This window comes from Meles meles, chromosome 3 (assembly GCF_922984935.1).
Source record: "Meles meles chromosome 3, mMelMel3.1 paternal haplotype, whole genome shotgun sequence".
NCBI classification, from domain to species: Eukaryota; Metazoa; Chordata; class Mammalia; order Carnivora; family Mustelidae; genus Meles; species Meles meles.
The window spans coordinates 89776317-89801770 of record NC_060068.1 but is presented as its reverse complement, the minus strand read 5'-3'; the positions used below and the strand labels follow the sequence as shown (position 1 = coordinate 89801770).

Genomic DNA, 25454 nt, shown 5'->3' with positions numbered 1-25454 from the left:
ACAGAGAAAGTCCAGCTAAAGAGGAGATCACAGCCTTAAATGGTAAAACACCCAGGGAAAAAATCTTGCAATGGTGTGACCTGCAAAACAGACAGTAGGATTTAACTATCCAAGAGGGCTAGTTAACAGCATTACCCGATAAGGACTTCAAATTATTAAAGACACAGAAGAACAATTGAAAACATGAGACCAAAGAGAGTATGTAAGAAGACCAAGCATACTTGGAGAAGAACTCGAAAAATCCCAGGAAGGAAAAACATATAACCATTAAAAATAAAACCAAATGGCTAGATTATACAGTTGACTAGAAGGTAGACATGAGGAAAATGCCAAGAACTCAACAGCAAAAGGTATAGATGCAGGAAACAAAAGAAGGGGGTTAAGGGGCGCCTGGGTGGCACAGTGGGTTAAAGCCTCTGCCTTCGGCTCAGGTCATGATCTCAGGGTCCTGGGATCGAGCCCCGCATCAGGCTCTCCGCTCGGCGGGGAGCCTGCTTCCTCCTCTCTCTCTGCCTGCCTCTCTCTCTGCCGGCCTCTCTCTCTGCCAGCCTCTCTGCCTGCTTGTGATCTCTCTCTCTCTCTCTGTCAAATAAATAAATAAAATCTTAAAAAAAAAAAAAAGAAGGGGGTTAAGACACGAAGACTGGAATGCAAAGGTCTAACATATTTCTAATCAGAGTTTCTGGAAGAGAAAATAGTGAAAGGATACCACAGGACACTGAGAGGGAAGGAGGTTGAAGATCTTAAAAGCAACCAGAAGGAAAAGACATTACCTACGGAAGAAATGCAGTTAAAGTGGAAGTTTTCTCCACAATAGGAACTGAAGCCAGGCGGCCAATGGAATAAAAATGTGTAGCTGATTAAGCAGCACATGGTAAATGCGCAAGACCCCTTGCTACACCTCTCAGCTGACTGCTTCCTTTTGAACTGGATGAGCTCTTCCTATGTTACACAAACATATTTGTGCTCCTCAATGCAATCCAGCACTGGCATATTTCTTTTAATAGGAGTTTAGGGCTTTTAAAAAAGATTTTACTTCCTTACTTGAGAGAGAGAGAGGGGAAGAAGAGAGAGAACACGAGCAGAGAGAGCAACAGCAGGAGGGGGAGAAGCAGACTCCCCACTGAGCTGGGAGCCCCACGCCAGGCTCCATCCCAGGACCGTGAGATCATGACCTGAGCCAAAGGCAGACGCTTAATTGACCAAACCATCCAGACACTCCACTAGTAACTAGTAGTTTAGTTTTTATCTAGTTAAACCCGTTCTTAACTAAAGCTGTTTTAACCTTCAAACAAGAAGCTGGAAGTAAAAATGCAGAAATATTTTAATACTTATTGAAAAATGCAATGGGAAAAATTGCATTGATGGTTCAGAGGATACAAACTAAAAAGAAATTAAGGAGTGTATAAAAGTGGTAGGAACCAGTGCCAGGAAAAAAAAAATACTACCTGGGACTTCTTTGCAAGAAAATAGCCAAAGGGTATGGACAGATAGTTGGAATAAGCAAACATGAGAGAAAATATTCAAGTCTGTAAATAGTTGAAAAAAACACATTAAAATATAGAGTTGTACATACTGTAAATTAGCAAAATGTCAACAAATGATTATAGCCAGCTCTGCTAATTCTGTGGTAAACCTGGTATACTTAGATATTTCTAGAGGCATAGAAATTTACACATAATTAAAGGGAAAAAATTCAGTTCTGTAGTCACACTAGCCCATTTTGAGTGCCCAAAACCACATGAAACTAGTGCCTCTCATACTGTTCAGCACAGACCATCTCCATTGTCACAGGGAGTTCTACTGAACTGGGGGTTGGGGACAGACACAGTAGAAGTGATGGGTTTTTGAAGACAAACAGCTTCCCTTGTACTTGGTGATTCCAAGTTGTTCTCCAGTTCTTCAAGGCTCTCCAACTGTATCAATCAACCCTTCCACTGATAACGTTACTCAGTCTCCTCTTAAACAGCTGGTATTTTCAGACTTATTTTTCCAATCTACTAGGTATGAGATGATATTTCTCACTGATTTAAATTTGCATCTTCCTGATTACTAATTAGGTCAAGTATTTTTTTCATGTATTTATTATCCTTTCATATTTCCTCTTCAGGGAGCTTCCCGTTTGGTTTTTTTTTCTGCACATTACTCTGTTGCAATGATTTAAAATGGGAAAATGTTTATGATATAGTGACAAGCTTAAAAAAAGAAAGGACAAGTTCTTAGTCTTTCTCTTCTAAGTCTTCCTCTTGGCTCCATGTAGACGGAGGGATTATTTTTCTTTATTCCTGCTATTATTTTTATTTCACATTATTCCTTTCTGGTAGAACACTGTGTGCTTGACCTAAAAAAATCTGTGTCTGTGTGTGTGTGTGTGTGTGTGTGCGTGCGCACGCGTGTGTGTGTGTGTAAAAGCGAGGATCAAGCAGTGAGAGAAAAACAACATTTCAAGATTTGTATCTTTAATTAGACTACATGTTTAAATTGCAAAGGAAACTGCCTTTCATAATTCAAGTAGAAGGAAATGAATTCGCGTATATTGCTTGGAGATTTCACATATTCATGATGTGGAAATTAACTTAAGCACACACCAGTCTAAGTAGTCAACTTGGAAAATAAATGACATTCTTTAAAGAAGTGGAACAGCACTGTTTAAAAACAAAAACAAGATGAAGAGAAATGGGAGTGTAAAAACTGAACAGAAATTAATTCCTGCCCAGTCTGAGTCCTTGGGGAAAACGGGCCATGGTCGCTAGCATGTTCCACAGCACCAACAATATCCAGCACATGGAACCTTCCACGCTAGTGAAATGCGGTAAGATCCCCATACGTACCCATGCGGATTTGTCCCCTATTGGTCCTTTCCCTCTGTTTTATTGTCAATTGGGCCCTTTTCTATTACTCTTTCATTTCCTGTCTAGATCAACTTTCCCAATACCCCTGTTAATGCTTTGCTGAACGTTTCCCACCCCTGGTATAAGTGCTCTTTGCAGCAGGTAGGGAGAGAACAAGCAAGATTTTTTTTAACCCTAACAAAGATAGACAGGAGCTGTCTTTCTACGTGCTCCCGGAGACCATGGGCCCTTAGGTGATGCTGCAACTTCACATCCTCCAAGCAATTTTCTTCTGTTTATCTGTCAGGGATCTCTCCGGCATTTTAGGAGTGTAAGCTGGACTGTGCCTTTGTACATTCTCTGCATTTCCCACTTTCTTCCAAATGAGCACCCTTGTAAGTGACTGGTTCAGAGCAGGAGGCAGAGAGCCTCTGCGTTTATTGTTCCTGCCCTTGCCCTCACCAGTGGCCTCTCCACACCGGGCTCTTTGTGAACTCATATAGTAATTTGTAGAGTGGGTGTTGCCGCATTTCTCTCTGCTTCGCGGTCGGATGACAGTTCATTCTAAGGTGTTACAACATGAGTTATGGGACAGGAAATGAAAGAAGGCCACACTGAAGTAAAATTTATAAAACAAGATGTTTTTAAAATGAGGATAAATCTGGCGGGGTAAAACCTGGAGCGTGAACGAAATAGGATTTGCAACTTGAAGGCACACCCATCAGGAGGCCTCTCAGAAGAATGTGCCAAGCCCGGCTTGACTTCCCAGGGGTGCTTGTATGCAGTAGGGCCTTATCACTGCAGTCCTAGAACCTCCCAGGGTCTTCCATCTGCTTAAGTTGGAGCTAAGGTGTGGGTTTGGATCTACTTACTAACACTTCCCTAATGTGTTCCCTCAACACTATCTGGGAACATTGTTCTCTCCCTGGGCCTGAAATGTGTGGGGATGTTTCCTGAAGCTACTCTTCTGTGTAACCGACTTGGATTTGCAGCTGTGTGTCATGATTTGGGGGCACTCTATAGGGTCGTCTGCTTTAAATACCAGCCTTACCACTGGCATGCTAACCATATGACTTCTTTCCTTTGGATGCTGGATGCCTTCCCTAAAGGGTACGGCTGTAATAAGCTACCTCATTGCTTCACAAAGTGTGGTTCCTGAATCAGCAGGGAACTTATTAGAAATCAAATAACCAGGTCCCAGACCAGACCCACTGAACTGGAAACTCTAGGGATGGTGCCCAGCATTCTGGGGCTTAACAAGTCTTCCAGGTGATTCTAATGCTCATTAAAGTTTGGGAGCCTCCTACTGAAGCCTGTAAGCTTCAAACTGACATGGGCAAGAGAACATGAAAGAAGGTATTATAGTTTTGAACTTCATAGTCTCTGTTTCTAATTTCTATTTTTGTGCATTTTTATATATGTAACATGTATACTATTATAATGTGTACATGTATGTATAATAGTATACGTATTACATGTATGTGTGATTCATCGATAAATTCGCACTGTCTACTAGAATTTCATGTTTAATTTTGTTACTGACAGAGATGCATGATATACAAAGTCCGAAGACTACTTGTATAACATTTAAAAACACTTAAGCTTTAAATCCAACTGAGCTATTAGCCACCAATAATGTCACACATTTGTGTTACTATATTTTTCTCCTTAGTTCTAAAATGCTTTGCACGTAATTTATAGTGCTTATTCTCCTGTTGTGCAGAGAACACTCACATTCCCAGTAAAGTGAGAAAAAGGGACTTCTGTGTTGTGTCCTAGACTCTTTTTGCCTGTCCCTGAACAAAGACCAGCAATGACCCATGAACAGTGTCAATGGCACCTCCCCACGTCCCCCTCGGCGCATTCACCAAATCTGCATGCAGGAAAGGGTACAAAGAGCGAGAAAGAGGATTCTGTGCCCAGTCCTTGCCATGTCCTTTTCCGCCTCCCATTGCTTGGCGTAGATGGAGGAATCCCTGGGGTCTGGGGAGGCGCTCTGTTCTCGTTCCTCACTCCCCAACAAATATCAGCTTGCACTAGCCCGGTGGGCCTCCTGTGTTACACACTCATGCTTCCTTTGTCTTCGTATTCCTGAGCCACCCAGAAAATACCGCTGTGCACTTATTATAAACGGGAAAGTGGAGGAACTAGAAGTAGGGCTGACTTCTAAGCCACAATAATTTAGGAGCTCAACAAAGAAAAACAACAACAACAAAAAATGGTTATTTCCTTCTTAGCATAATATGCACATAAAGTATGCTCTCCAAAACTATGCGTGGCATGAATGAACAAACACATAAATATGGTTTGGTTCCTGAGTGCTGAGTTCTAATACAGAGCCGCTAAAAGCATAAATCCAGGTTTGAGTCTTCTTACGGCACTTAATATTTCTGTGACCTTGAGGAAGTCCCATTACCTCTCTTAAGCCTCATTTCCTTTGCTCTGTAAATTAGGGATAAGGATACCAAGCACTCCATAGACTCATTGTGAGAATTAAATGAGATATAAGAGCTTAGCGTGGTATCTGGCACAAAATCAATCCCCGGGAAAGGTGAGCTATGTTGTATGTTGCCAGCGCTGAATCAAATGCTGAAAAGGAGTAAATCATATTCCTCCCCTTCAGTCGTCTGTCAGGGAAGCTCACAATGCCCTTTTTTCTTTCCCTAGCTCAGGCCAATGATCTTACATAATCTTTGCTATTTTGAAATCAAAAGTAATGCCTTAGGGCGCCTGGGTGGCTCAGTGGGTTAAGCCTCTGCCTTCTGCTCAGGTCATGGTCTTAGGGTCCTGGGATCGAGCCCCACATTGGCCTCTCTGCTTAGCAGGGAGCCTGCTTCCCCCTCTCTCTCTGCCTGCCTCTCCACCTACTTGTGATCTCTTGCACTCTGTCAAATAAATAAATAAATAATCTTTTTAAAAAAATGTAATGACTTTACTAGAGAGACTGACCTAAACATTTGTTCATCACTATCTCCTCCAGCCCGTATGTCTGTATGCCTGGAAGAGCTATTTTCATTCTGAGCTACTGTAACTCCTGGCCGAGGTGCAGAGTCCTTTCATTCCATTTCACCTCACGGCACACTGTCCTTCATCATTAAGAGAGAAGGGGGAAATTCTGTATAGATCTCCAAGCAGGAGCCATTTAGTTGAAAACTTGATGGCAGTAAAATGATACCACATGAAGGAAGGGATAAAAGACTGCAAGTTTTCTATCACTGTTTAGAAAAATTAATTTGTCTCAGAGGAGACTTGATAGCATGTTACCATCAAAAAAAAAAAAAAAATCACAGGATAATAACAGAAGTTTCCACGACCTCTGAAAAAAGGGACTCGAGGAAAAGTAACTCTTTCGTCTTTTTCCCCCTGATTCGCCCTTTGTGAATAATGGGAAATCAATATATATGATATTATTTAATAAGGAAGAAGAAGGCCTGTGACAAAGGTGTAAAGATGCCAAGGCAAAAAAGTACCAAAATTGCTTCCCTGAAACAATTCTGCTCATTTGTGCTTCTTATAATCACATAATTCCCATCTCTGGCTTGATTTAAATATTTTCAGTACTGTATGAAATAGATATTACCATCTTAATTCAGTATTTCAGGCAGCAAGAATTTGACAAATTTGCCCAAGGTCACAGTTAAAGTCATGAAATGGAGATATAAATCCCAAACCACTTACGGCTTCATGTGGAGGATGGAAGGGGCCTTTATGTTCATCTCTTTTCCTTCTTCGAGAAAATGCAAATTACTGCCATAAAGTGGACCCCTTGCTCCCCCGCTCACTTAACCACTGCTTTTCCTTCACCGACTAGAACACTCTGAAGTGACCAGCCTTGCCCCTCTGAGACCGCTGGATCTGTTGCCCACTCAGATAAGGGTCAGCCGTGAACGTTCTGTTTGATTCATTTCAAAAAACAGAGACTGAGAACCTTCAGCAAACCAGGAACTATGCTAGGGCTTTGGGAACCAGAAATATGGTTAAAACTCTCTGCTCCTAAGGCTATCAGTCTGGAAGGAAATAGACCAAAACGATAATAATGGACACCTCTGGCATTGATCGGTTTAAGTCATCTTTTACTCTTTTCTCTTAACTGCATAAAATGTCTAGTAATGTGTGTTACTTTTATAGACTAGCTTAAAGAAAAGGGGGTGGGGGTGCTGCAAGAGAAGAAAGTATTAAGGAACTGATCTCTAACAGTGAAAAGAAGACGACAAAGGCAGAACCAGCTGTGTAACCCCAGCCTTCTGACTCCTTACACCCTAGACGCACTACTGTGTAAAGACACTTTGGGGAACTCTTTAATTGAGAATCTGCTATGATGCAGGCTATCTGATACATAATCTGGAAGTTACAGAGATAAATAAGATCAACTTTCCAGTGGAAAAATGGTAGATTATGATATTTCCCAAGTGTACAGATACTACTCTTACCGTGTGCATGAAGCCTTTGCCTTTTTTGGCAGCAAGTATCTATTATATCCATCTAGAAATGCACACGGCCATACCGGCATGAAAGGTGTCATCTTTTGAGAGCTATGCAAAAAACACAAATTATCATTGCATGCCAAACAGAAAGACAGAATAACCCCCACAGAATCCTATTAGATCTAATATCCAAAGAACCTCTGTGATCGGGTGGGAGTTTAAAGCTGAGAAAGTCAACTGCAAAATGCTACATAAGTCTTAAGGCTTCTCAAAGTCCTTCACATGAACAGAAGAATGAACCGGGGTGGGGGAGGGGGTCACCTGGGTGGCTCAGTGGGTTAAGCTTCCACCTTAGGCTCAGGTCATGATCCTGGGGTCCTGGGATCCGGCAGGGTTCTCTGCTCTGTGGGAAGCCTCCTTCTCCCTCCCCCACTCCTCCTGCTTGTGTTCCCTTTTTTGCTGTGTCTCTATTCATCAAATAAATAAATAAAATCTTAAAAAAAAAAGAATGAACCAGAGGGCTGAAGTCCTAGCCCATAGCGGAAGCTCTGTTGTATCTGTTGTTGTTATAATATGACACACAGATGCCAGAAATGCCAACTTTCTACTCTATTCCTGAATCCTCCCCACAGAGCCTTCCTGGTTGAATCCTTTCATGACGCCAAAAAGGGATAATTTCAGGCCGTGTGAGCCACACTTTGGACTCCCCTTGTCTCTTGTCACCCTTCAGCCCATCACCCTAAATAGCCTCTCACATGTAGGAGGAGGCCTTTGGCACTGACGACAAGGGATGTGACTGTTTTTCTCTAATTATACAACTCATACGTCATCACTACGTATTCAAGTATTGGTCAAGTATTGATCATTTTGTGCTGTTACGGTTAAATGAGATGAGTTATCAAAAACTCTCTTGTGGATAAACGGAACGAGTTAAATTTGCTCAGCCGGGTTATCTGAGATTGTTTTAAAACTGTGTTATCATTTTGGCTAGATCGTTGAACCCCTAGTTTTAGCTAAAGGGAAATATGACATCCCCTAAATTAATGACATGATTAAGAATGAAGGGCTGAATGCCATTTAAATAAACCAACAGTATATGATCTCCCTGATATGAGGACATGGAGAAGCAACATGGGGGGGGTAGGGGGATAAGAGAAGAATAAATGAAACAAGATGGGATTGGGAGGGAGACAAACCATAAATGACTCTTAATCTCACAAAACAAACTGGGGGTTGCTGGGGGGAGGTGGAATTGGGAGAGGGGGAGGGGGCTATGGACATTGGGGAGGGTAAGTGCTATTGTGAGTGCTGTGAAGTGTGTAAACCTGGCGATTCACAGACCTGTACCCCTGGGGATAAAAATACATTATATGTTTATTAAAAAAAATTTGGAAGGGGAGGCGAACCATAAGAGACTATGGACTCTGAAAAACAACCTGAGGGTTTTGAAGGGTCAGGGGTGGGAGGTTGGGGGAACAGGTGGTGGGTAATGGGGAGGGCACGTTTTGCATGGAGCACTGGGTGTTGTACAAAAAGAATGAATACTGTTACGCTGAAGAAATAAATAAAATGAAAAAAAAATAAATAGAAGTTCAATAAAAATAAATAAATAAATAAACCAACAGTTTAATATATTGAGCCCTAAAATTCTGGGGGATAAAAGCAGGAATTAACTGCAAGCTGCAATTAATGACCCAGACTTTGAATATAATGAAATGTAATAAGCTGAATTCTTTCCAGTGTAACACATGATAATTGAATGATAATTGACCTTTGAAGATCATTGGTATCAGGTGAAAACAGGACGCATCAGAGGATGAAAATCTTGATTTTCGATGCAAAAAATATTTTCCAATTATAAGGTGAAAACCTACATATGCTTAATTTAAATATAAATATACACATATGTACATATTTAAAATTAAACTGATCCTGGCTCAAGTCAGGGGGCACAGAACCCCCTGCTGACTGTCACCCCAGCAGACAGGCAATAACCCAGGACTCAGACTATCAGCCACATGCTTCTCTTTGCAAGCCTGTACAAATCACGAGACCTGGGAGACCGGAGCTAAAGAGCTATTTGCAGACCCCGTATGACTCCCAACCAGAGACCATCAGGAGAAAAACACAGAGAGGTTCAGAGAGGAAAAATGGAAGTTCCAGGAGATTCTCAAGCCAGAAAGGATAAAGGGCGGGGAGGCTGGCCACGACAGGATAAGAAAGGTATTTCATTTTGGAGAGTGAAGAAATATTGCTTTGTAAATGTTAGCTTTCCCCGATCGATAAACATGAGTCTCGAGTATCAAGCAAGGGAAGTCATAATGTGCAGCCCATTAACTCCTTCAACCTCTAATGCCCCGAGAAATGCCCAGAAAGTCCCTTCACAATCACCACAAAAGTCATCCCCTCTTCCCACCCCTGCCCAAGAACGCCTTAAACAGTGACATTTAGAATAAATAAAAGATGATTTATAATTCAGGAGTCATACTTTTAGTCTTCATTATTAAGTATCATAATGTCAGGAAACTGATGGCTATTGATTTTTTTAAGTGTTTAAATACAGTTTTTACTCTTCAAATGGAAAAAAAAAAAATGAGTTAGATGCTCAGTAATACTACCCATTATTTATCCACTCTCCCTTCTGGCTCATGGGGAAATGCCAAAGGTCCTGCTGGAGGGCAAACCAAAAGCCATAGGCAGATGAAGACCAGAACAGAGCCCTCAATCAGAAAAGGCTCTCGAGCTCCAGAGGCTTTGCATAAAGGCACCTGAAGAAACCACCCACAGATAATTAAGGTGCACTGCACATTTCACTTTGCTGTTCAAAGTCACGTCTCATTTCTGACTGAACCCCGAACAGCTCCCAGGCAAAGTTTCATCCCAACTCTTGTTCAGTCGTGAGGAAATCCCGGAGCCCTGCGTTCCCATGGAATGGCATGCTGGCAAGTGAGGGGAGTTACTGCAATGACTTATTCTAAGGCTCCTGGGGGGAACCAGACTTGCTAGGACTCTCTCTCTGAAGATCCTGAAAGAGACTGCCACCGAAAACACAAGCTTCATGAGAACTCTCTGAAGAAAGTTTATGAGAAAAATGGAAACAAGTGGGAAAGTCAACTGTTATATATATATACAGATACCTTGAAAAATGCTTCTGTTCTTCTGATTAACTAGGCTCCTTTTTTTTTTAGAAAGAGATTTTATTTCTTTATCTGAGAGAGAGAGAGCATGAGCAGGGGGCGGGCGGATGGGGGGCATGGGGGCAGAAGGAGAGAGACAAGTAGACGCCCCGCAGAGTGCAGAGCCTGACCCGGGGCTCAATCCCAGGACCCTGAAATCATGACCTGAGCCAAAGTCAGAGGCAGAACTGACTGAGACACCCAGCGGGCCCTAAATGGACTCCTCTTTTTATTACAGGGCTTACTTTGGTGTAAACGAGTACAGTCATTTAGTAGGTACTCAGACCTTATTCTGTGTTTAGGAACTTGGCTATAACTTGTAATTATGCTTAAGAATTTGAAACCTAAAATAATACCTGGGGGACACACACACACGCATTTGTGCCTGTTCTGTCCTCTAACTATCCATTGATCACTTGTGCTATGAAGCCACCTTGAGAAGTCTCCTGCAACGGAAAATATAGGAAGGCAGGCCTCTGCATCGGTCACTGCATGCGACCCAGACCCAGGGTATACTGTTTTTAAGTGGAATCCATCTAAGGGGAAACCACTGGGGGTACTCAGAGACATCCTGGAGCTTGCTATCCTGGGGAAAGTCAGTTAATCCCCTCCTCCCTAGCTATTTGCTCTGAAAAATAAAGCAAAGGATATCACCCCCTTCCCTCATGCTGTTTGGCTCCCTGAGTCTTTCCTTGCCATTTCGCCTCATAGCCGGCGACAGAAGTGATTCTGTAAAGAGAAACTGGGATCTCTCTGCTGCAAGCTCGGATTCTAGTTTCCGTCTCCGGGAGCTGACAAACCCCAAGTGTTCATCTGTCATCACCCAAGTCTGTGAAATGCTGAGGGGTTGTCAGTGGGGTCACATCTTTTTTTCTCAGTCTAATGGCATGTTTATTTAACCAAAGTCCATATTTGGGAACTGTAAGCAAATAAAGAATGTTACGGAATAACAGATAATTTTTGAAACCAAAAGACTGCACTCCAGCATAATGCTAAGTAAACACAACTTTGATGTGTTAAGATGGATGGCAGCCAGCTTCGAACAATCCGTCACAGTTCTTCCTTGTTTTCCCACACAGGATCTCACTTGATCCTTGCGAGCCCCTTGAGGGACTTCAATCGCGAATTGCCGTTACCCCTATTTCGCAGCTGAGGAAACTGAGTCTCAGAGAAGTTAACATGGTTTTCCTAGGATCACAGTTCTAAGCAGCAAAGTCTATATTTAGAGCCGAGGGTTGTTTTTTTTTTTAATTTTATTTATTTATTCGACAGAGAGGGGTGGGGGGAGAAGGCTCCCCGCAGTGCAGAGAGCCCGATACGGGGCTCCATCCCAGGACCCTGAGATCATGATCTGAGCCAAAGGCAGAGGCTTAACCCACTGAGCCACCCAGGCGCCCCTAAAGCTGAGTTTTCTGACTCCAGACCCACTCCCCTGTTTTTATGTCTTGCTGCCTTCGAATGAATATACAAATCATGACTTTGGGCACAGACTTTCAAAACAACAAAAATTTTGCTGTTTTTTAAAAAGCTGGTAGCAGCAACATAGAACGCCAAAATCTGGCAACCTTGACCAAAGATCGGACAGATGCGGGGCAGAAGCATTTCCTAACCAAAATCCCTAGTGTGTCCACACCGGAACTTGACCTTACTAGTCATAAAGTTTCTTTCTTTTTTTTTTTTTTATTGATTTGTTCAATTTATGCCATGTAATTATTTGGGGAACTATAAATCCTTGGGCGGCAAGTAAATACCCACTACCTAGATTCTACAATTAACATTCTCTTACACTTCCTTTAACGCATTATCGCCCCGTCTGTCCATTCCTCTAGCCACCCAGCAACCCATATTATTTTCCTGAAGTTGCAGATATCAGTAACGATTACCCCTAAATAGTTTGGCTTGCATATCACTCATTAGAATTCAGTATTCGCTGATGGTTCTTACTTTTTTAAGTAAAATTTGCATATAATCAAATATACAAATCTTAAGTGTACCATCCAGTAAGTTTTGCCAAATGTATATACCCATGTAACTCAAACCTCTATCTAGACAGGGAATCTTAACCCCCACCCCAGAAAGTTCTTTCTCCTCATGCCCTTTCCCAGATTCCCTCTGCACCACTATCCTAATCTTGATCACTGACAATCAGTTTTATCTCTTTGAGAAGGACATATAAATGGGGTCATACAGTATTTACTCTTTGGTGTAAGGATTTTCTCTCTCAAGATCCTGTGTTTGAGAGTCATTGATGTTGTTTTGTGTATCACTTTACTCCTTTTAAGTGTTGAGCATTACTCTACTGTGAGAATAGACTAGGTTCTTTATATCCACTCTCCTCTAGATGGGCTCTTTGCAGTTTCTAGGTATTCTAACGGAGACTACTAAGAACAGTCTTGCAGAGATCTTTCTGTGACTGTGTTTTCATTGCTCTTGTTAAATACCTAGAAATGGAATCGCCAGGTCAAAAGGAGGTATGCTTAGTGTCATAGGAAACTCCCCAAACCCTTTTCAAGGCAGTTGTACTGTTTTAACTCGCATCACCAGTGTATGAGAGTCTCTGTTGCTCACATCATCAGCAACATTTGGTGTTTTCAGTCTTTTTAATTTTAGCCGTTCTGGTGGGTGTTCATCATATTACTTTTTGAATTACCCAACAAGAATATCCACCAAGTATACCTACACTTGCATTATCAAGGGGCATCTTGGGCAGTATTTATATTTATAGCCCACTAGTACTATATACCATTTCAGGCTTCTTAAGCCACATGATTAAGACATTAAATCTCGGGCACTTGAGTGGCTCAGTCGGTTAAGCGTCTGCCTTTGGCTCAGGTCGTGATCCTGGGAGTACTGGTATCGAGTCCCACAGCATGCTCCTGCTCAGCAGGGAGTCTGCTTCTCCCTCTGACCCTTTCCCCTCTTATGCTCTTTCTCACTCTTTCTCAGATTAAAAAGAAAAAAAAAATTAAATCTTGATTCTCCTCCTTTAGGACTGAAAGGTTCATTATTTGACAGTTATTTAAACAATTTTGGCTTCAACCTGAGTATCATTAATCTTTAGGATGTTTTTCATTAACACTAAGACTTTCAAATTCATCAAAATGATCAGGTTAGGTCTTGACTTACACTCATTAGAAAAATAAGTAAATAAGCACAACCTATAAAATGGCTTTGACTGAATTACACGGGCACCACCACAGCGGTCACTCTCTTAGACCTAAACGTGTTATGAATAAGAGTGAGTCCATTTAGATGAAGCTTAAGTAAGAGGTGGTAAAGTTTTCTCCCAGTTAAATTGCTTCCAGTTGCTGGAGGAAGTCATAGGCCTAATTGTTTCTTAATGCAAATTCTTCCTCGGGCCTTCTAATTGATCCTTAGAAAGTTTTCAAGCTTTTACACCGCTGTTTTCTTGGCTTTTGCTGCATTCTGCCTGCTCTAACTTTATTGCTTATTTGTCATGAAAATAACCTACGTGATCTTAATACCCATCGAAAACGTATCTCAGTCCACTGCTCATAATATTAGATGTAAGTCATCTGGCATTCTGTCTTTCAATGAACGTTTAGGAAGCAGTAGCAGTAATACAGCCCAGAGCTCGGAAGTGGGAGAAATAAACTGTACACATCTTGAAGCCGATGGAACCTGGTCAAGGCATCTCGTGGAACACTAACACGAATGATAGGTTAACTTTCCCACTGCTCTTTAACTAACTTTTCTTTGTACTTCAATTCTCCAAGATATTAAAGGTACTGTGCAAGGATACATAAGAATTTTTGAACTGGAAAATTTATAATGCAACCTTAGTATCGATTAATTTTTGTTGGGCAGATTATGTTTCTGGTGGCACCTATTAGGTCCCTTCCCGTAACATCTAGAAGAGCAAGACGCTTCCAGGGTTTGGAGAACTCCCCCGGTTACAGAGGCAGTAGGGAGATGGCACCTGAGGGAATGTGATGAACGAGGCATTTTAATCTCTGTCCTGACTTGCCTTTTTCAGGAACACTAAATGCACAGCTTTATCGCTCACTGTGTAGCTAGCTGTAAGATAGTAAAACATACTGGTTCTTATGTTATGTTAATATGGTAATCAATTGTTTAAATTACATAAAATGTCTCCTATACATGAGTCTGCCTATTTGGGGAACTAACCACTAGGCACATATTTTGTACTTCTGAAAATAAAAATACTCCAAGGCTTGAAATGATATTACAGTGACTAATTGTCCCACACATCAAATGTGCAATATATACCACAGATTTATCATAGGTTTCTTCTTCTTCTTTTTTTTTTTTTTTATTTTTAACATGCCTATGTGCCAGCAGGGCCAATGTTATACACAGGTGAAAAGATTCTGGGACAACACTCGGGAGAAACCTGACTGCCTTAATGTATTTTTCCACTAGCCTGCCTTAGGGATGAGAAACTTATCTTCAGATTTTCCTATCAAAATCAATGTATTAGCAGGTAATACACGAACATCACTTTTTATTAAATAAACCATTAATGCCCACTACTCCTCGAGTCTGACAGAACCCGAAGGGCTGGAACACAGTCAGAGACATTTGAAAGGCTGAATGAAGGTGATATGAAGGAGCGAGACGCTGTGTCTGTGCGGTGGTGGTGAGGGCGGACGAAGAACCCCGGGGAGCGGGAGGACAGCTGGAGGGTGAAAGGCACCTGTGGGAGGAAGCTCTGAAAGAAAATCTGGAACTTTTGCAAAAGAGACACTTGTTTGCAACGTTAGCCTAGGGCTGGACCCACCAGACACAAATAAGAAACTAACGTCGTTTATTTTCCAGAGAAAGCCAAATTTTGCATGTAAGCTCTTTTGAGGCACTTTGTTGTGACAAAGGAAAGACAGAATAACTTTGCAGGCACCGATAGTACCGAGACAAAAAAATGGTGCATTTTTCTGTTACATAAGTCAGATAGTTAGATAAACTCTAGTTCATCTACTAAATAAGTAGGAAAATGAAAATTGATTATCATTGTAAAGTGCTACATAAATGCAAATTCTTTTTACTGTGAGTCCAGAGCTTAAATAAAAATCAAGTCATCATTCTTTTCTAATTGTCCCTCGCACTGTGCCAGCGACCACTTTATAAAGGAATCAAATCCAAATGCTGCATTATTTAATCAGATTTCTTTGCATTCTAAATGAACGGGGATAGAAATAAAAGTAACACATTAGGACATGTGACGAGCTCACTTCTAGGCTACTTCCATTTCTAATGTATCTCTAAAGTTTATCCCTTTTATTTAGTGTGCTTTATTCAGTACATGCTATTTTAATGGCATAAAAAGATTTCAACGACAACTAATTATTCCCTTAATAAAAATAAAAGTGATCACTCCATGTTTTATCATTCCCATTTATCCATTTTTGTAAAAAATTGTATTTATTTATTTGAGAGAAACGGGAAGAGCATGAGTGGTATGGGGGGGCAGGAGGAGGAGGCAGAGGGAGAGGGAAAAGCAGACTCCCCACTGAGCAGGGAGCCCAACATGAGGTTCAATCCCAGGATCCCCAGATTGTGACCTGAGCCAAAGGTAGATGCTTAACTGACTGAACCACCCAGGCACCCCCCATTTGTACATTTTATCAGAATCAATAGAGAAAGGCTTATGGACTTGAGAATAAATTTTAGAGCATAAGTTCAGTAATTAATTAGCTTTAGATTGTTAAGCATAATTATTAGAATTGTATAACTTTTCTTTTTCATGAAATTTTTATGTTTTTGTTAAAATCAGTTGGCCTTTTATAAATTAACTATAGCAAACAATAAAGGAATATTCTTCAGACTGAGACAAAAGACCTTGCTCAAAGTAATTGAAATCTTGGCTCTCTAAGCATATTATTCTAGGATCTTAATATTAAAAAGCTCTCATGGTTGATAATTGAACAGCTCTTTGTTAGTTTCTCTAAAAATAAGAGTTTTTAATCTCTTTTTGTGGCTAGGAGAGTCTTATGACTTAAAAATATTTTGGAAATTTGTTTCAATGCTTAAATGGAAAATGATACTTTCAATTACTTAAAACATTTATGATTTTAAGCTCCCAGCAGAAATCTGCTGCTAAGGGGAAAAAAAAAATTAAGAGCTGTTAGTCAGACGCTTATGTAAGAACTGTGACACTGGTCATTGCTATGAAAGCAGGAAGTCGTCCTATATTTTAAAGTCAAGGCTTAAAGGAATCTTTAGCAAGCATTTTCCCCTCTCGGAGCTGAGACAAATGGCTGAGGAGTGAAATCTTAAGAAATGCTCACGGCTTTTCTCCTTCATTCTGTTGCAGCCCGGAAGATGGTGAGATCCATCCAGAAATCTGTCGGCTTTATATCCAGCTGCAGTGCTGCTTAGAAATGTACACAACAGAGATGCTCAAGTCCATATGTCTGCTGGGGTCTCTTCAGTTTCACCGAAAAGGTATCTGCCTTTAGCATACTACCATAAACACTGATGTTACACAAAAGCTTATCTTTTCCAAAGGTCTGTAAGCACCCTGCCTTACACACAGTTGGGATGGATGTCAGTGTCCAGGAAGCATTTGATACAAATTAATCAAAGAAGTCTATACCAGTACTAAGTGCCTAAGAACACGGGTAATCTTGAACAGAAACTGTGGTAGAAACTGTTCTCAGATGTAGTCTTTTACCACTTGCAAACATGACTTCGGTTACAATCAGCACAGAGAGCAAAAATATGTAATGATCTTCCTAGGGGTAAATGCCATCCAAGACGGCTGCTCTTTCCCCAAATGAATTTGGCTGCAAGACGACAAATTACATATTACATCTCAAAGATTTAAAAATAGGGGGAACTCAACCAACAATAGGGAGGCATATGAGTAACAGAAAAATCCCCTTCCTTGACTTAAACTGTAAAGGAACATATTGGCTAAAATGGCTGAAATGTCCAGAGATGGCAGTGACTTTAGCGTGTTCTCATCAAGCTTTTGACCCACATGCCGAATGATACCCTGCCTTCTCCTGGGTGGTGGCCTTACCCTCACACTGCTTTCCCCTACATGAGCAGAGGGATCCCCACAGTTCCAGTCATCACATCCGCATACTAAAAGATCCATACAGAGAATTTCTCCCCACCGGAGACTCAGATGTGTTGTGAGCTTCATTCTGATTGGACCAGGTGGGATCATGGGTCTATGCCTGAACCAATCGCTTTAGCCAGAGGGATGGAATTATACTGATTGATTTAGGCAATCAAAGCCCATTCCTGGATCTAAGACAGGAGTCCAACTACCCAACCATTGGCCATTACGTGATGGGAGCAGGTGGAATAGAACAGATGCTGGGGAGGAAACCAAAAGTTTCTGTCAGTGAAGGATTCAAACTCTATTTTTTTCCTCATTCATTGTGCAATAATTTATTGGAAAGCTCCTGAATGCAAACACTTTTTGCTTGAGCTCAAAAGGATAGGATGATGTATAGAAGGTAATCCTTATCTGTAATTTAAATCCAGAGAGAGAAGAAACCCCTATACTATTCAGGGAAAATCTTATAGAAAGGGTGAGGCTTGAGCTGGGTTATGAGGATGAAGTTCAAGCAGGGAAGGAAAAAGAAGGACCTTGCAAGGGAAGAAGCAGTTAAAGTAGAGATTTGACATCAAATGCGCATGGAATTTGGGGGGAAGTAAACGGCATGACAAAGAACTTGTAAAAATCAAATCTTGTGTATTCATGGATATATGCACAAGGCAGAACTAAAAATAGGATTATGCTACACTGCTCCTGAGAGAGAACATTTTCTTGAAACATGAGTATTATTTTTTTTCCTTTTTCCTTCTTTAAAAAAAAAAAGATTTTAATTATTTATTTGAGAGAGAGCACACAAGCTGGGGAGAGCAGTAGAGGGACAAGCCGACTCCCCACTAAGCAGGGAGCCCGATGGGGGACTCGATCCCAGGACCCTGAGATCATGACCTGAGCTGAAGGCAGATGCTTAGCAGACTGAGCCACCCAGGTGCCCTCCTCTTTCCTTCTAAAGGCAGAACTTTCAACAGCTTTTTTTTTTTTTTTTTTTTAAACTTCTGTCATTACTGCAAGTGAACGTGTTAGGAGAGATGAGGTCCTAGACACTCCTGATGCCTGGTCAGAAAACTGAATACTCATATACACTGATGACCATTCAAATAAGTGGTCTTCTCTTTTCCTGTCTGCTCTCAATCTCTGTCTCTGTCTCTCTCTCTCCTTCTCTCTCTCACACACACACATTCTCACATAAACTCACATACACAGATTATATACATAGTATATACAGAGTACATTTTCACTCTTTTTAATTATGGTTGAACAGAACAAAATATTTTTCCCCCCGAGGTCTGCACTGGCTACTTTTACATATTTTAATTCAAGGCCATGAGGCCACAGGAATCGCCCTCGTTAATGACATGTCCGCAATACCCAGTGTCCTCCAGCTCCACTCTCGCTCTAACTCCTCAGGGTGTCACTTGGTCTCCTGCCGTCCACTCCTACTCTGTCTTCTCACGATTGGCTTTTGAAAAAAGGACCTTCTCTGCTAGCTCTCGGTCAGAAGGAAAAGGTAGGGGCACCTGGGAGGCTCATTCCGTTGAACTTCCGACTTGATTTCAGCTCAGGTCATGATCTCAGGGGGGTGTGATCGAGCCCCTTAAGGAGGCTTACTCAAGTGCAGAGGCTGCTTGTCCCCTCTCTGCCCCTCTCTGTTCCTCCTCCCCTTTACCCTTGCTCATGCACTCTCTCTCTAAAATAAATTAAAAAAAAAACAAAACCCTAAAAAACTAAAAAGGAGTCCCTCATCCCAGTTTGTTCCTTATGTATTTGGTCTTGAGCACACAAATAAAAAAACACATCCCCTCTTAACTGATCAGCTCATTTGGTCGTCACTTCCTGCTGCCTTCACTGTCAGTCTCTGATCTGCTTCTTTCTCTGCCTCTTCTTTTAAAAATAAGTCCCCCTGGAAAAAGAAAAAGAAAAACAAAAAAGTCCCCCTGCTCTCTGCTCTAGCACCACGCCTTCTATGTCTGACTCTAAAAAGATTTGCCTGATAACGTCATTGATTGCTCCCACATGTAGGATTAAGGCTGTGCTTGGACATCTATTTTATTCTTTTAAGATCAGCATTACTGGGGTGCCTGGGTGGCTCAGTGGGTTAAAGCCTCTGCCTTTCGCTCGGGTCATGATCCCAGGGTCCTGGGATCGAGCCCCGCATCGGGCTCTCTGCTTGGCAGGGAGCCTGCTTCCTCCTCTCTCTCTCTCTATGCCTGCCTCTCTCCCTACTTGTGATCTCTGCCTGTCAAATAAATAAATAAAATCTTTAAAAAAAAAAAAAAAAAGATCAGCATTACTTAAAGTGCAAATTATTAGCAAATCTGCTTCAAAATTATCCAGGAAGCTGAATAAACATGCAGGCTCATGGACCCTGCCCAGGACCTACTGAATCAGAGTCTCCAGGGGCATTCCGGGTGATTGTGAAATACAGTGAGGAATGAGAGCTGTTGCTCTACCTGCAAAAGAAAAGGAAATCGGGGCGCCTGGGTGGCTCAGTGGGTTAAATCCTCTGCCTTCGGCTCAGGTCATGATCCCAGGGTCCTGGGATCAAGCCCCACATCGGGCTCTCCACTCCTCGGGGAGCCTGCTTCCTCCTCTCTCTCTCTGCCTGCCTCTCTGCCTACTTGAGATCTCTGTCAGGTAAATAAATAAAATAAAATAAAAGAAAAAAAGAAAAGGAAATCACCCCATGGCGTGAATACAAATGAAAACTTCCAATTCCTTGACTTGCCATTGCTAGTCACTTAAGTATATGCTTTCAACTTTGTTCTCTGCTTTCTTCTTTATCACCCAAGGTGATGAAAAGCAAACACCAAAGTGGTAGGTATCTCTGATGCACAGAGCTGTGGGTGACGACTGGTGCTTTCTCAGCCAGCCTTTGATGACCTTGACATCAAGCTGTGGTTCCCAAAGTTTTGGCCTCTGCACTGGCAGCACCAGCTTCCTCTGCTAAAATGCAAATTCTTGGGCCCTATCCTGGGCCTATCGGAAACTCCTCAGTTTACTTTTTTGCTCCTTGACAGAAACTAAAAGAACAATTCATGGAGACATTTCTTTAACTGAATACATTTGTAACCTTCTCTAATCACCATCTATAATCAGTAAACCATACTTTTTTACTCTTTTCAAGTATGTATATACCATCTACCCCTGGTCAGCCGCTCGTGTTTCCAGAAAACCCCCCAAGAGCAGTCTTATGGATTGTTGCCTCTGAGTACCCATAGAGGTAAGGCAGCAATGAGGAGAAGGACATTTTCTTATCAGTGACCTCTTCAAACCAGACATAAAGACAATAGTCTTATTTAAAATCTAAAAACAATACCAAAAATGGAAATAAGTCACTAAAAGTAGACCCCCCCCCCAAAATGTCATTAAACCAGACAAAATAAGGCACTAGAAAACATGCATGAAAATACACACTGGATAAATACCCTGAAATTTTCTGGAATGCCAAATAAAATACTCGCTCTTGGGAGAGGGATGGTTCCATTAAAGAAATCATTTTTAATTCTCCTGGCCCCATTTTTGTATTACACTTCTCTGTTTCCTTATTTTCCCCATTAATTTCCTTATTATACCTAAGAGATTTATCCTTTAATTGTTTTCGAGTCCTGGCTTGTTTATACTGTTCACTAGTTTATATTCCCACCATCAAGATGGCATAGAAAATGTCAGCTTATGTCACTAGTTTTTGCTTTTTCTTTCTTTGGTATCATTGGACAGTGGAGAGTAACCTGTCTCCAAAACCCTTCAGCTAAAACACAGTAAGTTTATGATATCTGCTGCTACCAATCTGGAAGGCCCTGGCTGAAAAGAATAGAAACACTTGACTCCAGTGACCATGGACTGCCAGAAATAACTGGAAGAAATATGTCCAGGGGAGCCTGGCTGGTCAGTCAGTTGAGCATGCGAGTCTAGATCTCAGGATTTTAAGTCCAAACCCCACTTTGGATGTAAAGATTACTTAAAAATAAAGTCTTAAAAAAAAAGAAAAAGGAGGGGCACCTGGGTGGCTCAGAGGGCTAAGCCTCTGCCTTAGGCTCAGGTCATGGTCTCAGGGTCCTGGGATCAAGCCCTGCATCAGGCTCTCTGCTCAGCAGGGAGCCTGCTTCCCCTTCTCCCTGCCTGCCTCTCTGCCTACTTGGGATCTCTGTCTGTCAAATAGAAAAAAAGAATAAGGAGTAAATATATCCACAGACCACAGCACAAGAATATGAAACTTGAAGAGTCAGGCAGATTAAGAGATGTAACATACATCTTGTCCTGTAAACATAGTCACCACACGTAACGGTAGACACTGGGGAACGGGCAAAGCCTAAGCATTCTGACTGCATGAGAACAAGAAATGGGGAAGGGATGGGGAAGAAGGCTCTACCAGAGTAAATTACTAAGAAATGGACTTAGGATGTGTGATTATGGAAAAATATATAAAGCCTTAATTTTTTTTTTATTTAAGATTTTATTTATTCCTTTCAGAGACAGAGAGCACAAGTGGGGAGGAGGGGCAAAGGGAGAGGGAGAAGCCCACTCACGGCTGAGCAAAGAGCCCAATGCAGGGCTCCCTCCCTGGACCCCAAGACCACGACCTGAATTGAAGGCAGACGCGTCACTGACTGAGCCACCCAGACGCTCCACAAAGCCTTTAAATGAGCAATGGAGTGGAACTTGAAGTGTGGGTGATTCCAAGCCTCAGGAAAGGTGGTAGAGGTGGCAGGGGGGAGCACGGATCAAGAAACCAGACCCCTGATAGGAGAAGAATAAATGAAACGAGATGGGATTGGGAGGGAGACAAACCATAAGTGACTCTTAATTGCACAAAACAAACTGAGGGTTGCTGGGGGGAGGGGGGTCGGGAGAGGGTGGTGGGATTATGGACATTGGGGAGGGTATGTGCTATGGTGAGTGCTGTGAAGTGTGTAAACCTGGCGATTCACAGACCTGTACCCCTGGGGATAAAAATACATTATATGTTTATAAAAAAAATAAGAAATAAATAAAAAATTAAAAAAAAAAAAAAAGAAAAGAAACCAGACCCCTTCCACCAGATATACACACATCTGTCTACCAAGACTTAAGATGCTGGATAATGTAGTCTTTCTCCAAACATAGTGGTATCTCTGGTGTGGCCTCCAGTTAGGGGAGTGGCCTGTCTAGAAGATCTCACTAAGTCCCTTCATTCAGGAAGTCAGTAGTCCTCCAAGTCTCAGCAACAGTGACTCCCATTGTAGTCTGTGACGCTCGAAATATCTTTCTGCTTAGAATTTCTTTCTGTTATGCTTTCCCTAATGAATGATTTAAAAAAAAAAAAAAGCATTTGGCTAACTCCTAGGTTAGCTAATTTTTTCTTTTTTTTTTTGTATTTTTTTTTATTTGTTTATTTACAGCATAACAGTGTTCATTGTAATTTCTTCTTGCTCTGTGTGAGTGTCACCGGCTGGCCATTCCCTTCTACTTCACTATTGTTTTTCCATCAGGGAGAGGGAAGGACTTGTAATCCAATCGTCCAGTCTGGCCAATCTTTGCTGTTGTTGAGATTCGATACTGAAGCCAAAGTGTTTCTCAGTTATATGGACTTTTAATTTATTTTCATTCTACTCCCCTCTGGCTAGCATTCCAAAGTCCCGCACATACTGTGTATCACGTTTAGTTTCACCACTGGGTAGGCATGAGCTTACCCTTTGGAGAAAAAGGGCACACGCAGTTACTGCAAGGGCAAAGAGTATGGTTTCTTTCTGGGAAAACGAAGGCTCAAATCATTTTGAAGCTCCTTCAGTGAGCTTGAATTTAGTACCGATGATTGTTTTCCTCTCCCAATTAAGCCAATTATAAGTATCCTGAGTCCTTAACAGTATCTTCAGTGGAACTTCATGCTCTTTCCATGCACCATGCTTCCGCATTTTTGCTGTCTCATTAAGTCTCATTGGTACAGTCTACTTGGAAATCTTTTTTGTAATTTACAAGATCACACTACTGCCAAACAGGAGGAGGAGGAGGTAGAGGTGGAGGAGGAGAAAGAGAAGAAGAAAAACAGCAATAGAATGCTTTTCTTTTTTTCATGGCCAACAAAATTAAAGGCAATTACAGTAATGGGAGGTAAAAATCCAGATTTAATAAAGGCACTGGGTTGTACCATGTAGCGTGTGGTTCTGAAGAATTGTTTGTTTCGAGAAGATGACAGATGGGAATAATTTTAGTCATTTTGTAGATTCATATTCTAACATTTAAAGTTGTAGATTGGACCACTGCTTGACAGAGTGTAATTTCTATGTTTATAGTGCAAAACAGTTGCTCTCCCTTCTTCACACTTAGTTAGGTAGGCAATCTTTTCCCATAAGTGAGCCCATGTATCTCATTGACCATCAGCGCCTGCTGCCTGCCTCCTGAGGAAATGAGATTGCAGGTCTCATTCACTCTGTTGGCAGAAAGTAGAGCCACATTTCTAAAGGAACTCAGTGATCCTGCTATTCTGACCATGGCTTTCCTCTCTCTCTCACGTTCTTCCCCCATTCGATACATTTTGGCAACATGGCCATTCTCAAAGGAGTACAGACAAGAGAACACTCTGTGCCCCTCCCCTTCACGCATGAACTTGAGCTCTCCATCTGTGTTTTTGTCTCACGTTGCTCTGTCGGTGGCCCTCTGTGACTCCATTCCACCTCTCAGCCCCAGCTTACAGCAAAATTGCCTCCAAGTCCTTGGAGACTATAATGTAATCACCAAGGGAAAGGACAGAGGAATGTTAAAAGTTGAAAAATCTTAATTCAAAATCTAGTGGAAGCTGAGAGCTCAAAATGCTATAATAAGAAATTAATGAACTGCTATCCAGCAAAATACAGGATGCACTCAAGACAAAGAAGAGAATATGAGCAGTAAAGACTCTGAAGTATTCACGCCTCCTATGAAGAAATGTAAAGGTAGGGGCGACTGGGTGGCTCAGTGGGTTGAGAGCTTCTGCCTGCGGCTGGGGTCATGGTCTCAGGGTCCTGGGATCAAGTCCCGCAATGGGCTCTCTGCTCAGTGGGGAGCCTGCTTCCCCCTCTCTCTCTGCCTGCCTCTCTGCCTACTTGTGATCTCGATCTCTCTCTCTGTCTCTCTCTCTTTGTCAAATAAATAAATCTTAAAAAAAAAAAAGAAATATAAAGGAAATGACCCACACCAGTAATGGAAACAAGCAACATAAAAACAGAAACAGAATACTGCCACAAACAGAATACTGCCACAAATGAAGACTTTATTTTCCAAAGAAATAAGACAATTAATTGATACTAAAATAGTGCAGCAGGTTAGAAGAAATGAAGCAGAATGAATCTTAAAACAGACTATGATTCAAATTCTGAGTGAAAACATACATTCATTCTTTGAACAAAAATTTAATGAGAACCTATCATATCTAAGGCTCTGTTATAGGTGTTAAGGGACTTTAATAACCAAGGCTGAAGAGATCTCTATTATTGTGTAGTATATCATCTAGTGCAGAGAAATAGTTAAAAAAAAAAAGAGAGAAGAAGAAGAAGAAGAAAGGAAGGAAGAAAAGAAAGAAAGGAAGGAAGAAAAGAAAGGAAGGAAGGAAGGAAGAGAAAAGAAAAAAAATTCAAATGTTCTAAAAATCCCCAATACTAGTAAGTGCAATGTCAGTAATGTTGTAATTAAAACAGAATGTATGATATCATACAAAGTGACTGGGGAGCTAGCCTAGAAGGGATGGTCAGGAGCACAGAGAAGGACTATGGGGAAAGGAGAAGAGTCCTGTATCTCTTCGGAATTGAAAAATATTTACTTTCCAGTGTATGGGTAAGAATGGGGCTCTGTTAATAACATTTTTATTTTCCACTATGCATCTTACGGCACTGTGAGTATCTTCCTAGCACAGTGTAGAAAAGCCTTTGAAACTACTTTTTAGTACAGGTGAACAACTAACTGAATTAGTGTAACTTATTTCTATGCAAATTACATGCTTTTTAGAAACACGGGAGTAAAGGTG

At 41.4% G+C, this 25454-nt stretch overlaps 1 protein-coding gene across 2 annotated transcripts in view; it reads left to right on the top strand.

Moving 5' to 3' along the window:
* The window catches only part of LOC123939014 (regulator of G protein signaling 7 binding protein), a 100821-nt gene that overhangs the window by 44175 nt on the left and 31192 nt on the right, over positions 1-25454 (top strand). For both annotated transcript variants that reach the window (XM_046000866.1, XM_046000867.1), the window contains exon 3: positions 16724-16854. In XM_046000866.1, the coding sequence (XP_045856822.1) occupies positions 16724-16854 (131 nt within the window). The remainder of the gene's footprint in view (positions 1-16723; positions 16855-25454) is intronic.